Raw genomic sequence first — 13,277 nt, 5'->3', positions numbered from 1 at the left:
ACTTAGATAGGACAGCCAACTAACCATTTTTTTTTTTTAGTTGCTAAATTCTGTAGCATGAATTACACAATAAACAAGATTAAAAGAGACCTCAGTAGCCCCAGCCTTATAACCCCAGTCATAAATATCCATTTGGTCATAATTCATGTAGTACAACAAAAGTCAGTATTGCACACTGGTAACAATTTTAGCATCCTGCCCTCACACACATTGGCTTTTATTGCACATAAAAACATTGTAACAAATAAAGCGTTTCTAGTGAACACTTAAAGCTATAACACAGCAGAGCAAATTGATCTGAGTGATTCATAAAAACCAGTGAGAAGGTAAAGAACATTAAATAGACTAAGTGTTCGATAAAGCACAGACACACACAAGTAGGAGGCCCATCCGCTGAAAGCCAAATATCCTTACCCTTATATCAGGCCTCCTGAAAACCTGTTAGTTAAAATACAGAATATCATCATCATGGACATGTTACTATTGACCTGTGAAAGATGCCATTAAGTTCAACAGCCCATTCCCTAAGACACATCATAATCCTCTAAGTAAAACCAACAAGATCAATCCTAACACATTTGCCCTCTAAGTTTCATTCAATATCAGATCAATCCTAACACATTTGTCCTATAATTTTCAGGGAAGTCTATGATTTGGAGAAACATGTTGCCCTTAGGCTAAGACTAACTACATTACCTTAAACGCAAACCCCTTCTGTCAAGTGCTATTACAAGTTATTGTGAACAGGCTGTGTTCAAAAAGTTTATTAGTTTCCGTTTGGAATACTGAATGCATTTTCCCCAAAAAACGAATGATTAAAAAAAAAAAAAAAAGGCAGTTATATGCCCAAACCAGCCCAGGAAAACAAAACCAAAAAACCACAGAAATCCCCACCTTGGACCCAGAGCAAGCACAGCTCAGCTATATTGCATTGATTGTATCATAAAGCTGAGTTAACTGCAAAGCTTAACCTGCTTTCTATTGAAATTACATTTCCAATTCATACTTGGGACTCCGATGTGGTCACTACTGAGAGGAGGGTGCCCGCTCCCCGCCCCAGCACCAGCTGCATGGCTAAAGGGGGGCTCCACGCGGGAAGAGGTAAGTGGCTGTTCCCGGAGGGGAGGGAAAGCCCAGCTTTATTCAGCGGGGACACTGATTTTAGCAACAATATTCTTGTTGTGCCTGAGGCCTGTGAATCCTAATTGAACATGCAGCATACACATTCAGAAAGCCCTGGTCAGAGGGAATAGCCAGAATTTTTAAAAAGCAAATAGTTGTAATAGCCTGGGAAGATTTTAACCATCTCTGTTCCCCATTTCAAAGTCTGAAATCCTATCTTCTGACCACTGAAATGTGCTATGAAAACAACTCATCAGAAAAGAATCACTGGAGGTTCTTACTAGCTTTATGGTTTCACTCAGGATGCATAAGATCACATGATACAGATTCAAAAAAATCACTGTATTATCATTAAAATAATCTTTGAAGTCATTAAAAGATATCTGAATTAAGTGATGATATAGCTAAAATACAAAGTCTATACATAAGTTATTAAACACAGACTATTCAGACTAAGAAGCTTAAATTTGTCTTTTTTTGGGAGGATGGATATGTTTACCTTAATTGTGGTGATGGCTTTAAATGTGTGTATTTATGTCAAAGCTTATCAAATTGCATATTTTAAATATTTGAGGTTTATCATTTGTTAACTACACATCAAGAAATTTGATAATAAATAAAAGTAGTATATGTTTATGGTAATAAAAAACTCAAAATAGTAAGTCTCCCAGAGCTTCATTCCCCAGTAATAACCACACTTAACTAGATCTATTTTTAATTCTGAGAATTGCTTCCATTGTGATAGTTATGCTTCCATTTCTTGATTTGTCAACTTTAAAGTGTCCATTAACCTCCCATTTTAAAAGATGAGAAAATTAACTCTCAAACTACCACCTCCCTCTTCCCAATCTCTGCTGATTGAAATGCTAATTTTGAATTCTTTTGTTTTCCTTCAGCAGCTGCTGCATCATAAAAAACACTCATGATTTTTATGTTTCAGATACTCTTCTAAGCACTGTATTAACTCATTTTATTCTCAGAACAACCTTATAAGATAAAAACTATTATGGCCGGGCGCAGTGGCTCACGCCTGTAATCCCGGCACTTTGGGAGGCCGAGGCAAGTGGATCACTTGAGGTCAGGAGTTCGAGACCAGCCTGACCAACACGGTGAAACCCTGTCTCTACTACAAATACAAAACATTAGCTGGGCGTGGTGGCAGGAGCCTGTAATCCCACCTACTTGGGAGGCTGAGGCAGGAAAATCACTTGAACTTGGGAGGCAGAGGTTGCAGTGAGCCGAGATCACACACAGCACTCCAGCCTGGGCAAGAGCCAGACTCTGTCTCAAACAAAACAAAACAAAACAACAACAACAGAAAAAACACCTATAACTGGCCCCATGTTTTGATGAGAAAACCAAGGCACAGTTTAAGTAATCTGGCTGAGTTCAAGGTGGTAGAGCAAGTAGTTAAACCCTGGAAGTCTGGCTCTGGATTTGTGGCCATAACAACTCTGCTATACTGCCTCAGCATGGCACCTCTATCATTAAACCGTTTCAACTACAGCCCTAAACCTATTTTGACCCCTCAAATGTTAAATATCTCTTAACTCTCTTCAGGTTTTTTGAAGAAATCAATACCATTAACCCTTTCTCCACCTCTCTACCTCCCAACCTCCATTCTGTAACTACAATTAATGTTTGGATGCTTTGTCTATAAATTGATAGTAAAAACTGAAAACTAAAAACATTCACAATAAAATCTTTATGAAAATATTGTCCACTGCAGAACCAAATTGTGCAATTGAAACTTGATATAGTTTGGACGTTGTCCCCTCTAAATCTCATGTTGGATTCTAATCCCCAGTGTTGGAGGTGGGGCTTGGTGGGAGGTGTTTGGGTCATGGGGGTGGATCTCTCACGGCTGGGCGCCTGTCTTCGAGCTAGTGAATTAATTCTTTTGAGATCTGGTTATTTAACAGTGTATGGCACCTCCCGCTGCCTTGCTCCCACTCTGGCCATGTGAGACGTCAGCATCTCCTTTGCTTTCCACCATGACTGTTAGCTTCCTGAGGCCTCCCCAGAAGCCACACAGATCCCAGCACCATGCTTCCTGTTAAACCTGCAGAACTGTGAGCCCAGTAAACCTCTTTTCTTTACAAATTACCCAGTCTCAGGTATTTCTTTATAGCAACGTGAGAACAGCCTAACACAAACCTCATATATGGGAGTTATAACTCCTTGTCAATAGGCCTTTGCCACTAGAACTAGAAACTAACTTGAAAAAGGGTGCAAAGGGGTGAGATGATAATCTGCTTTTAAACTCGCATAACTCTTTACTTACTGCCATGAAATCCTCAGTGTTCCTGGTATGGGGGTGGCGGGGGAGAAGGTCAATGGAGGCTTACTCAAAAGTCTCTAAGTTGATACCTATTGTGTTTTCTCTGGTGCACCATGCCCCTCTCCTGAAATAAGCCATTTCAGACACATGCACACAGCTTCATTTTCTTCTTAAATGTGATTCTGATGGAAGCCGTAGGAGAACAGATTGTAAGCCAGGAGGCCTGGAGGCCAGCTCTTGCTGATGACACAGAGCTTCCTAATGCCTGCATTCTGGGCCTCAGTTTCGACACATAAAATGAGGGGACTCTATGGGATGACTGCCAGGACCCTACCAGTTTCCAACTCCGAAGGATTCGGGGTATCTAGGCCTCATTAGAAGACTTAAGAAAACATCTGCCAAACTGAGGCTCAGAGAGGTAAGTCGGCATAGTGGTTAAAAGAACACACTCCAGAGTGAAATCCCAGCTCCAGTACCTACTTACTGGCCACAGGACCTCAGGCGAGCCACACACCCACCTTGGAATCTTAGTCTCCTCTTCTCTAAATGGGAGATGTCGAGTGCACCTCCCTTGCAGATTGTTGTCAGGGTTAAATCAGTTAAGATAATTGTACCTGGGGTGGATAAGTAACCTTTTTCAGTTGATGAGTCTCAGCTGCCCCAACTTGCGCCACAACTATTTTCACCGCCCCACATCCCCTCCCTCAACTCCTAAACATGTCAAGAACCTATGAGAAGGTGCAAAAAAAGTTGATAGTGATCTTAATCTATTTAAGGAAGCAAGCATACTGCATCAAAGTTAATGTTACTGACCCTTGTCATGCTCTAAATGGCTTTCACTAAATCAAGAAAAAGCAACAAAATTTAAATTTGTGTGAAAGTTTGTGTTGGGAGTAAAACTCCCTTCCTCTGTCCTTCAGAGCACTCCCAAGCAGTGAGGTGAGGGCTTCTGTTGACCACTTGCTTTGGGTGGACTTGGGTAAGGGAGCCAGTATACTTTGCCCTTCTAGGATCTGCCTGCCAGAGAGACCCTGAGAGTACAGCCTGGTCTTCCCAGCCTGTGGAGAGTTCACCTACGTGGGCCCTGCCCGGAGAGATTGGCCGCAGTTGTCCAGGGCTACCGTTGGGTGCACATGTTTAACTCTAGAATGATGAACCAGGCAGCCCACCTAAATCAGCCCCTCCCAGCCAACTTTTGTCAATGAATAAAGCTGATACTTTGGTATAAACTGTTTGGCTCCTGTTTTAATTCTTGATAAGGTAACAGCTGACATCCTGAAATCCCCAAAATGTGAAAGTATTTCAGAAAGTTTCCAAATGCAGCCAGTACTAGTACTACAAATAATAACAAGCACTTGCTGAAGGCTTACTATTACACCAGGTACAGTACCAAATGCTTTATGAGTTAGCTCAACCCTCCCAGCCACCCATATGACAAACAAGGGAACTGAGGCAGTGAGAGGCATGGTAGCTTGCCCTAGGCCATACAGCCAGCCGCAGCAGAGCAGGGATTCACACCAAAGCTGGCTGGCTTTAGCAAGCATGTTCCTGACCCCGACACAGCCCCACCTAAATCTGTTTCCCTTTTTGAGGGGGCTGACAAAGACCCTTAAGTCTTAACTCCCAGAATGCCCTACTCTGCCCTGCTTTCTCCTCCCACCACAGCTTGTTTACACGTCTATTTTAACACTTACCACAGGCCAACTTGTACTGTAATTTTCTGTGTCTCTTTGCCTGACTATGAACTCCATGCAGCCCATCCCAGCTCAGCCCCTTGCACATAATAGGTACTCACATCATGTTTCTGGAAGTGGAGTAGTGTTCAGCAATGGCAACACACTCCTCTTGTATTTGTTCTTACACATTATATTTTTGTAGAGCAATAGCGTACAGTAAATGAGCATTTGTGTTCCATCCATATGTCACCTCATTTAATATATTCAATCTCTGTTTTAATACCCATTATACAGATGAAGACACTGAGACTCAACAAGGTCAAGTAACTTGTTAGGCAGCCAGTTAGTTACGGGGCTGGGATTCAAGGTAAAGTGTTCTGACTCCAGATTTTATCTTTTGGATAAACCACATGAGAAAATAAGTGAAATAAATATCAGTTTTTTATAAATGAGTTGTCTTTGAACTTATGCCGCTAAGAGGCTTCTTCTCAATAAAAGACTGTAATATTGGAGTAAAAACTCCACTATTTTCTGCCTTAGGTATAAAGTCTATAAATATTTTTGCTTTAGCAATCAGATTGCTACAAAATAAGTTTTTTTAAAAAAGGTTTTGCTCTGCTAAGAAGTTGGAACTGTCAGTCAGGAGATGGTTCTTGCTCTAGTAAAACTGAGCATGTTTGTTGGAGCCTCAATAACCAGAAGTCTATGCAGGCCAATAAAAATCTAAAATAGTCAATCTTCCCGATGCATTTTTTAACAAGGTCATCAAAATACAACCCTGGGGCCAGGTGCAGTGGCTCACACCTTGGTTTCCCAGTACTTTGGGAGGCCAAGGCAGAAGGACTGCTTGAGTCCAGGAGTACGAGACCAGCCCAGGTAACATAAGGAGACTCCATCTCTACAAAAAATAAAAAATTAACTGGGTGTGGTGACCCATGCCTGTAGTCCCAGCTACTCAGGAGGCTGAGGCAGGAGGATCACTTGAGCCTAGGAGGTCAAAGCTGCAGTGAGCCTTGATGGTGCCACTCCATCTGGGCAACTCCAACCTGGGCAACAGAACAAGACCCTGTCACCAAAAAAAAAAAAAAAAAAAAAAAAAGTACAACCCTTTTTTGGGAAATTAGTCACACCTAAACCTTACCTGATACCTTTGTCAAACCTTGACTGAAACAATCACTCTTAAGGCCCACCATGAAATGTGGCAAATGAGCTGTTCGTTTCTATCCTGGCTGAAGTATGCTGGCCCAATTTCCATTTACAAAAATAATGAGTATATTTTTAATTGACTAGTAGAAAGATAACTGTTGATGTTCTTATCGATAACTAAATTTATTATAATAAACATAATAGTTAACTTCTAACATCTTTTTTAGTATAACTATATTTTTCAGTTGTTATATAGTTTTATATATATATAACTGAAATGTAACTATATATTTCAGTTGTTATATAAATCTAACATAAGAAACACAATAGTTAACTTCTAACATCTTTTTTAGCATAACTATATTTTTCAGTTGTTATATAGTTATATATATAACTGAAATGTAACTATATATTTCAGTTGTTATATAAATCTAACATAAGAAACACAATAGTTAACTTCTAACATCTTTTTTAGCATAACTATATTTTTCAGTTGTTATAAATACAATGAAACAAATTTTTACATGCAATATAGAATCATTCAGCAGTCTAAAAATCTTGACTTTTAAAATTAAACTTTTAATTTTGGGATAATTGTAGAACCACATGCAGTTGTGAGAAATAATACCGATTCCATGTACCAGTCACCCAATTTCCTCAATCGTAGCATATTACAAAACTATAGTACAATATCAGAACCAGGATATTGGCACTGATTACAATCAAGATGCAGAAAAATTTCATCACTACAATGAACTCTACTGCTGACCTTTTATAGCCACAACTTACTCCCCTCCCTGCTTTCCTCTCTTCTTGGCCCCCGGCAACCACTCATCTATCTTTATTTCTATCATTTTGCCATTTGAAGAATGTCATATAAATGAAGTCATACAGTATGTAACCTTTTGGTACTGCCATTTTTTCACTCACGTAATTCCTTTAAGATTCATCCAAGTTGCTTGTGTGTATCATTATTTCCTTTTATTGTTGAGTAATATAGTCCATAGCATGGATGTACTACAATTTGTTTAACAATACACCTGATGAAGAACATCTGGGTGGGTTCCAGTTTTCGGTGATTATGAATAAAACTGTTAAAAACATTCATGTACAGGTTTTTATGCAAACATAAGATTTAATTTGTCTTGGACAAATGCCCAGGAGTACAATTGTTCGGTCATATGGCAGGTGCACATTTCGTTTTTAAGAAACTGCCAGACTGTGTTTCCAGAGGGGCTGTACCATTTTACATTCCCATCAGCAATCAGTGAATAATCTGGTTCTCCACATTTGGTGTTGTCACTTTTTAAAAATTTCTAACCATTCCAACAGGATATAGCAATATCTCACTGTGACTTTAATTTATATTCTCCTATTGAGAAATGATGTTGAACGTCTTTTCACGTGCTTACCTGCCATGTGTATATCTTCTTTGTTGAGATGCCTCATGTTTTTTGCTCATTTTCTAACTGGATGGTTTGATGTTTTTACTGTCGAGTTTCAAATATTCCTTATATATTCTAAATACTAGTCATCTGTCAGATACGAGGTGTGCAAGTATTTTCTTCCACTCTGTAGCTTGTCTTTTCATCTTCACAGAGTCTTTCACAGAGCAAAAGGTTTTAAATTTTGATCAATTGTTTCCTTTTATGGATTGTGCTTTTGGTGTAAAGTTTAAGAAGAATGATTTACCTAGCCCCAGATCCTTAAGATTTTCTTTTTTCTCTAAAAGTTTTATATTTTTAAGTTTGTGATTCATTTTGAGTTAATTTTTGTATAAGATGTGAGACTTAGATCAAGGTTTTTGTTTTGTTTTGTTTTGTTTTTTTGTCTATAGATGTCCAATTACTCCAGCAGCATTTGTTGAAAAGCATATCTTTCAACCATTAAATTGTTTTCATGTCTTGGTGGAAAAAAAAATCGGTTGAGCATATTTCTGTGGGATGACTTCTAGGTTCTTTGCTCTGTTCCACTGATCTATGTGTCTGTACCTCTGCCATAGTCTTGATTACTATAGCTATACAACATGTCTTGAAGTCATTTAGACTGATTCTTCCCACTTTATTCTTCAAAATTGTTTCAGCTACTTCAGTTCCTTTGCCTTTCCATATAATTTTTAAATCTGTATCTACAAAAAATCTTTCTGGGATTTTGATAGGAATTGTGCTAAATGTGTATATCAATTAGCGGAGAAGTGACATCTTTCCTATATTGAATCATCCAAATACATAAACAACACTGTGTGTCTCCATTAATTTAGATCTTCTTTGATTTCTGTAATCAATATTTGATAGTTTTCAGCTTATGAGTCCTGTTCATGTCTTATTAGATTTATACTTGCTATCGTTGGAATACATCCCCAAAATTTCATAAGAAAATATTTGCAAATCACATCTCTGGCAAGGTATTAATACCCAGAACATATTAAAAAAAACTCCTACGTCTCAACAGCAACAACAAAAACCACAAACATTACAAATAACAACTGTTGGCAAGAACATCAAGAAATTAGAACCTTTGTGTACTGTTGGAGGGAATGTAAAATGGTACAGCCACTGTAGGGGTTTGAACATGTTCCCTAAATTTCATGTATTGGAAACTGAATCCCCAAATTCATGTTGACTGAAGGTAGGGCCTTTGGAAAGTAATTGGGATTAGATATAGTCATCAGGGTAGGGCTTCCATGATGGGACTGGTGACTTTATAAGAAGACAGATCTGAGCTAGCAGATTTGCTCTATCTTGCCATGTGATGTCTCCTGCCATGTCATGATGCAGCAGGAAGGCCCTGACCAGATGCTCACCCCTCAAATTTGGACTTCCCAGCCTCTAGAACTGAAAGTAAAAAATTTATTTTCTTTATAAATTACCCAGTCTGTGGCATTCTGTTACAGCAGCAGAAAATGGACTAAGACAATACCTAAGTATTTCATTGTTATAATACTAATGTAAATGGCACTGTGTTTTAAATTTTGGTCCCCACGTGTTGCTAGTACATAGAAATGCAACTGACTTTTGTATATTAATCTTATATCTATATTGTCTTGTATCCTGTGACCTCGCTAAACTCACTTATTAGATTTGGGAGGTTGTTTTGCTTACTGTGTTCTTTCTTCCTTCCTGGGGTCTCAGGATTCCTCCTTTTATTGTTTCCTTTCTGTTCGGAGAACTTTCTTTAGCCATTCTTTTAGGATAAGTATGCTAGTGACAACTTCTCTTCCAGTTTTCCTTCATCTGAAAATGTCTTGATTTCCTCTTCATTCCTGTAGCATATTTTTACATGGTTGCCTTTTTTCTTTCAGCACTTGAAAATGTTGTGCCACTTCCTTCTGACCTTCATGGTTTCTGATGAGAAATCCACTGTCATTAGAATTAATTTTCCTTATAGGTAAAGTGTTATTTCTCTTACTACTTTCAATATTTTTTTCTTTGTTTTCAGTTTTCAGAAATTTGACTATAATGTGTCTTTGTGTGAATTTGAAGGGATTTCTCTCATTTGGGATTCACTCAGCTTCTTGAATTCGTAGGCTTATGTGTTTTGCCAAATTTGGGGAGCTTCCAGCCATTACTTCTTCAGGTGCTTTTTCAGCCCCATCCCCTCTCTCTCCTTTGGGACTCTGATGACATCAGTGTTACATCTTTTGTTATAGTCCCACAATTCCCTGAGGCTCTGTTCATTTATCTCTGTTATTCAAATTGGGTCATTTCTATTGTTCAATTTTCAAGTTCACAGATTCTTTTCGTCTGTCCTCTCTATTATGGTGTTGAACCTATCCTTTGAGTTTATTTCATTTATTGTATTTTCTAGTTTTAAAATTTCCATCTGGTTCTTCTTTGTCTCTTATATTTCTTTGTGGAAACTTCTGTATTTTTTTTTTCATTGTTTGTTTCAAGCATATCTGTAATTGCTTATTAAAGCAATTTTATGATGACTTCTTTAAAATGTAACATCTCTATCATCTCAATTTTGACATCTGTTGATTCTCTTTTTTCATTCAGTTTGAGATCTTCCTCATTTTTAGTATAACAAGTGATTTTTCATTAAAATCTGCACATTTGGGGCATTATGTTTTAAGACTCTGGATCTTATTCAAACCCTCTGTTTAAGCTGGCTTTCTCTGACACTGCTCCAACAGAAGAGGGGCACTACTTCATTACTTCTAGGTAGGGGTAGGAGTCCAGGTTCCGTACTCAGCCTCCACTGACACTGCAGAGTGGAGGGCTCCTCGTTACTGCTGAGCAGGGGTGAGAGTTCTAGCTCCCAGCTAGGCTTCCACAGAAACCTCCCTGGCTGAGAGAAAAAGAGGTGCCTCATTGTTGCCCTTGATAACGGCCTCTACTGACACCACAGTAGAAGGGGCAACCTGCCTACCAATAGATGACAGTGAAAGTCATGACTCTTCACTAGGTCTCCCCTGATACCACCACCACTCCAGGGAGTTGGTATGCCTCATTATAGCCTGGCAAGGGTGGAAACCAGGCTCTCCCAACTGGCTTTGTTGTCATAATTTTTTTCTGTGGTGTTTGGCTGGAGTAGAGTAGTTAGTGTGTTTTCTTTTTGCTAGGTGCCCCTTTCCTGGTCCTCTGGCTAGACAGAGTAGGCTTTTCTTATCTGCGCCTGTTGGCATTTCTGACTCACTGGTTTCTTCAGCAATGAGTCTGGGACATACGTGGCAAAAACGAACCCAGGAAACTCACAACCATGTCATTCCTTGGGTCTTGTGGTCCCTAGCTAGTCTGCCTTTTCTACCTTTCAGAGTATTCTTATGTTTATTTTGTAGATAATGTCCAAGGTTTTTAGTTGTACTTAGTATGAAGAATAAGAGAAAATATATTTGCTCCATTTTTTTCCAGAAACAGAAGTCTAAATCTTAACATTTTTAAGAAATAATTATTTCCCACAAAAACCATGATAGGATAGCAGCACTCTTCTATCTATTACAGTGGTTACAAAACTGGAGGCCTATGGTTTTTTAAAAAAATTTAATTGCTGTTAGGTGGGCCTTCTGTATTCTCCAGTTCTCTACAGCACTCCTCCATGTCTGCCTAGATTTGTGAACTGTTCCAAGAAGGCATCTGAGTTTGCAACCTCTGATTTATAAGTCACAAGGCCAGGCTATAGATTACAGAAGTAGATTTTGAAGGTTCATGCTAAAGCTTCCCTTTTCATAGACCAGGGCCCAATTTAAGAAATGTTAACCAAGACCCAGCTCAAGCATAATGAAGTCTTTCCTACACTCTGCCTTCAACTTCTCTTCAAATGTAATTACTGTACTATCCTATCCAATGATTAAACTTAGTATAAGGCCATCTCCATTTTCTCATTTTTCTTCAGAATGTTTAGAGAAGAGATATAGCTACTGTGTGTGTGTGGGTGAGGGAAGGAGAACAGAGAAGAGCTGATGATAATGATGAAGCAAGAGGAAGGAAGATGATCATATTAAAACTATAGCGTCCTAATTTTCATAAAGCTGGCCCAGATCAAATTCTTTTGAACACAATTGAATAATGTTCTAGCAAGAAAGGCATTTAGAGGTGAATAATCTAATACAAGCCCCTTTATCCTTCCAGAAAAGGAAACTGAGCCTCAGAGACTATACAAGGTCACAAGCTAACCATTATTCTTTGTACTACTCCATCACGTTCTCTTTTCATAGCCTAGTCCTACTTTCCAAACAATGGAAGCTGTGATCAACGATGTCACTTCTACTAATAGTTCCTAAAAATGTTTCCATTTGTAACTGTATTATTTCATCTAATCTACAGAAGATTACATTCAAATTTTGTTCTTAAAATTTCTGACAAATTCAAGAGAGATTTTTTACCATTTGTTAGCCTAGTAAAAATGAAAGCAATTGAGTTGGTAGTGGAGAGGGGACAAGCAAAACAAATATTTTATTACATTTTGTCTAATAGTCTTAATTAACAGGCCAATCTTCAGGATGACTCGGTATTAAATCAGGCATTTATTAATTTAGCTGCCACACAATTCAGTATAATAGCTATCTACTCTTTCAGCTGGGACAATGCTTGCCAAACTTGCCATTTCACATACCACCTCAACAAGTTTGGCTTGCTGTATCTGCAAACTGCCCATACTAATTTTATATTTATCTTTATATTGATTTAAAATCCATTCCTTTTTAATACTTTGCCTGCTCTAAGCCATAACGTCCACTAAATCACAAGCCTGATGTGCTGATTTTTCTAATACACAAGAAAATAATTACATAGCTACTAAAATACGTCCATGGACATACCATCTAAACTCACGTCATGTGATACCAGCGATATTCTTACTGTACTTTAGATGAGCTGACCCTGGGCTGACTGACAATTTATGATATGAGTAAATAATAAAATAATTATTCTCCAATATCTGAGTTGCTAATTATTCAGATTCCTAGTAATATACCAGAAATGCAGGGTCCCATCACCAATTTCAACAGATAGAAACTCAGGAAGCCTAGGTTTTCAGATTTTATCATGCATAAGAAATATATGAGACACTTGTTTCCCTCCCTCAGAGACTCTGATTCAGTAAATCTGGGATGGAGCCCGGGAAGCTGCATTTTTACAGGTGCTCCAAAGAATGCTGTCTTGGGAAGACCCAAGGGTCACATTTTGAAAAACAGTGGATGAGGCTGGGTGTGGTGGCTCACACCTGTAATCCCAGCACTTTGGGAGGCCGAGATGGGAGGATTGCTTGAGCCCAGGAGTTCAAGACCAGCCTGGGCAATGTAGTAAGACCCCATCTCTATAAAAAAAAAAAAAGAAGAAGAAGAAGAAAAAGAAGAAAAAAAAAGAATGAAAAGTAGTGGATGGGAATGGGGGTGGGACAAAATCTTAAAATCACTCTAGCTTTTCAATAGGATGACTTGAGTTCAAATCCAAAGTCTAACTGTATCACCCTAAGCAAGTCATTTCATCTCTCTAGGCCTCGGTTTCCTCATCCATTAAATGATGATTGTAATAGCAGCTACCTCAATGGACTTTTTTAAAGAAGCAAGATCTCTCTATGTTGTCTAGGCTAGAGTGCATTGGCTTTTCACA

The 13,277-nt window shown here is 38.6% G+C and overlaps 1 protein-coding gene across 10 annotated transcripts in view; it reads right to left on the bottom strand.

Moving 5' to 3' along the window:
- The window catches only part of MTMR1 (myotubularin related protein 1), a 78,220-nt gene that overhangs the window by 56,579 nt on the left and 8,364 nt on the right, over window positions 1-13,277 (bottom strand). For 2 of the 10 annotated variants that reach the window (XM_055269270.2, XM_063635322.1), the window contains exon 3: window positions 415-438. The exons of the other annotated variants lie outside the window; for them this stretch is intronic. In XM_055269270.2, the coding sequence (XP_055125245.1) occupies window positions 415-438 (24 nt within the window). The remainder of the gene's footprint in view (window positions 1-414; window positions 439-13,277) is intronic. 10 annotated transcript variants of the gene reach the window in all.

The sequence above is a fragment of the Symphalangus syndactylus genome, chromosome X (genome assembly GCF_028878055.3).
Source record: "Symphalangus syndactylus isolate Jambi chromosome X, NHGRI_mSymSyn1-v2.1_pri, whole genome shotgun sequence".
Taxonomy (NCBI): domain Eukaryota; kingdom Metazoa; phylum Chordata; class Mammalia; order Primates; family Hylobatidae; genus Symphalangus; species Symphalangus syndactylus.
The sequence above is the reverse complement of the archived record's forward strand: the minus strand, read 5'-3'. Positions and strand labels throughout refer to the sequence as shown.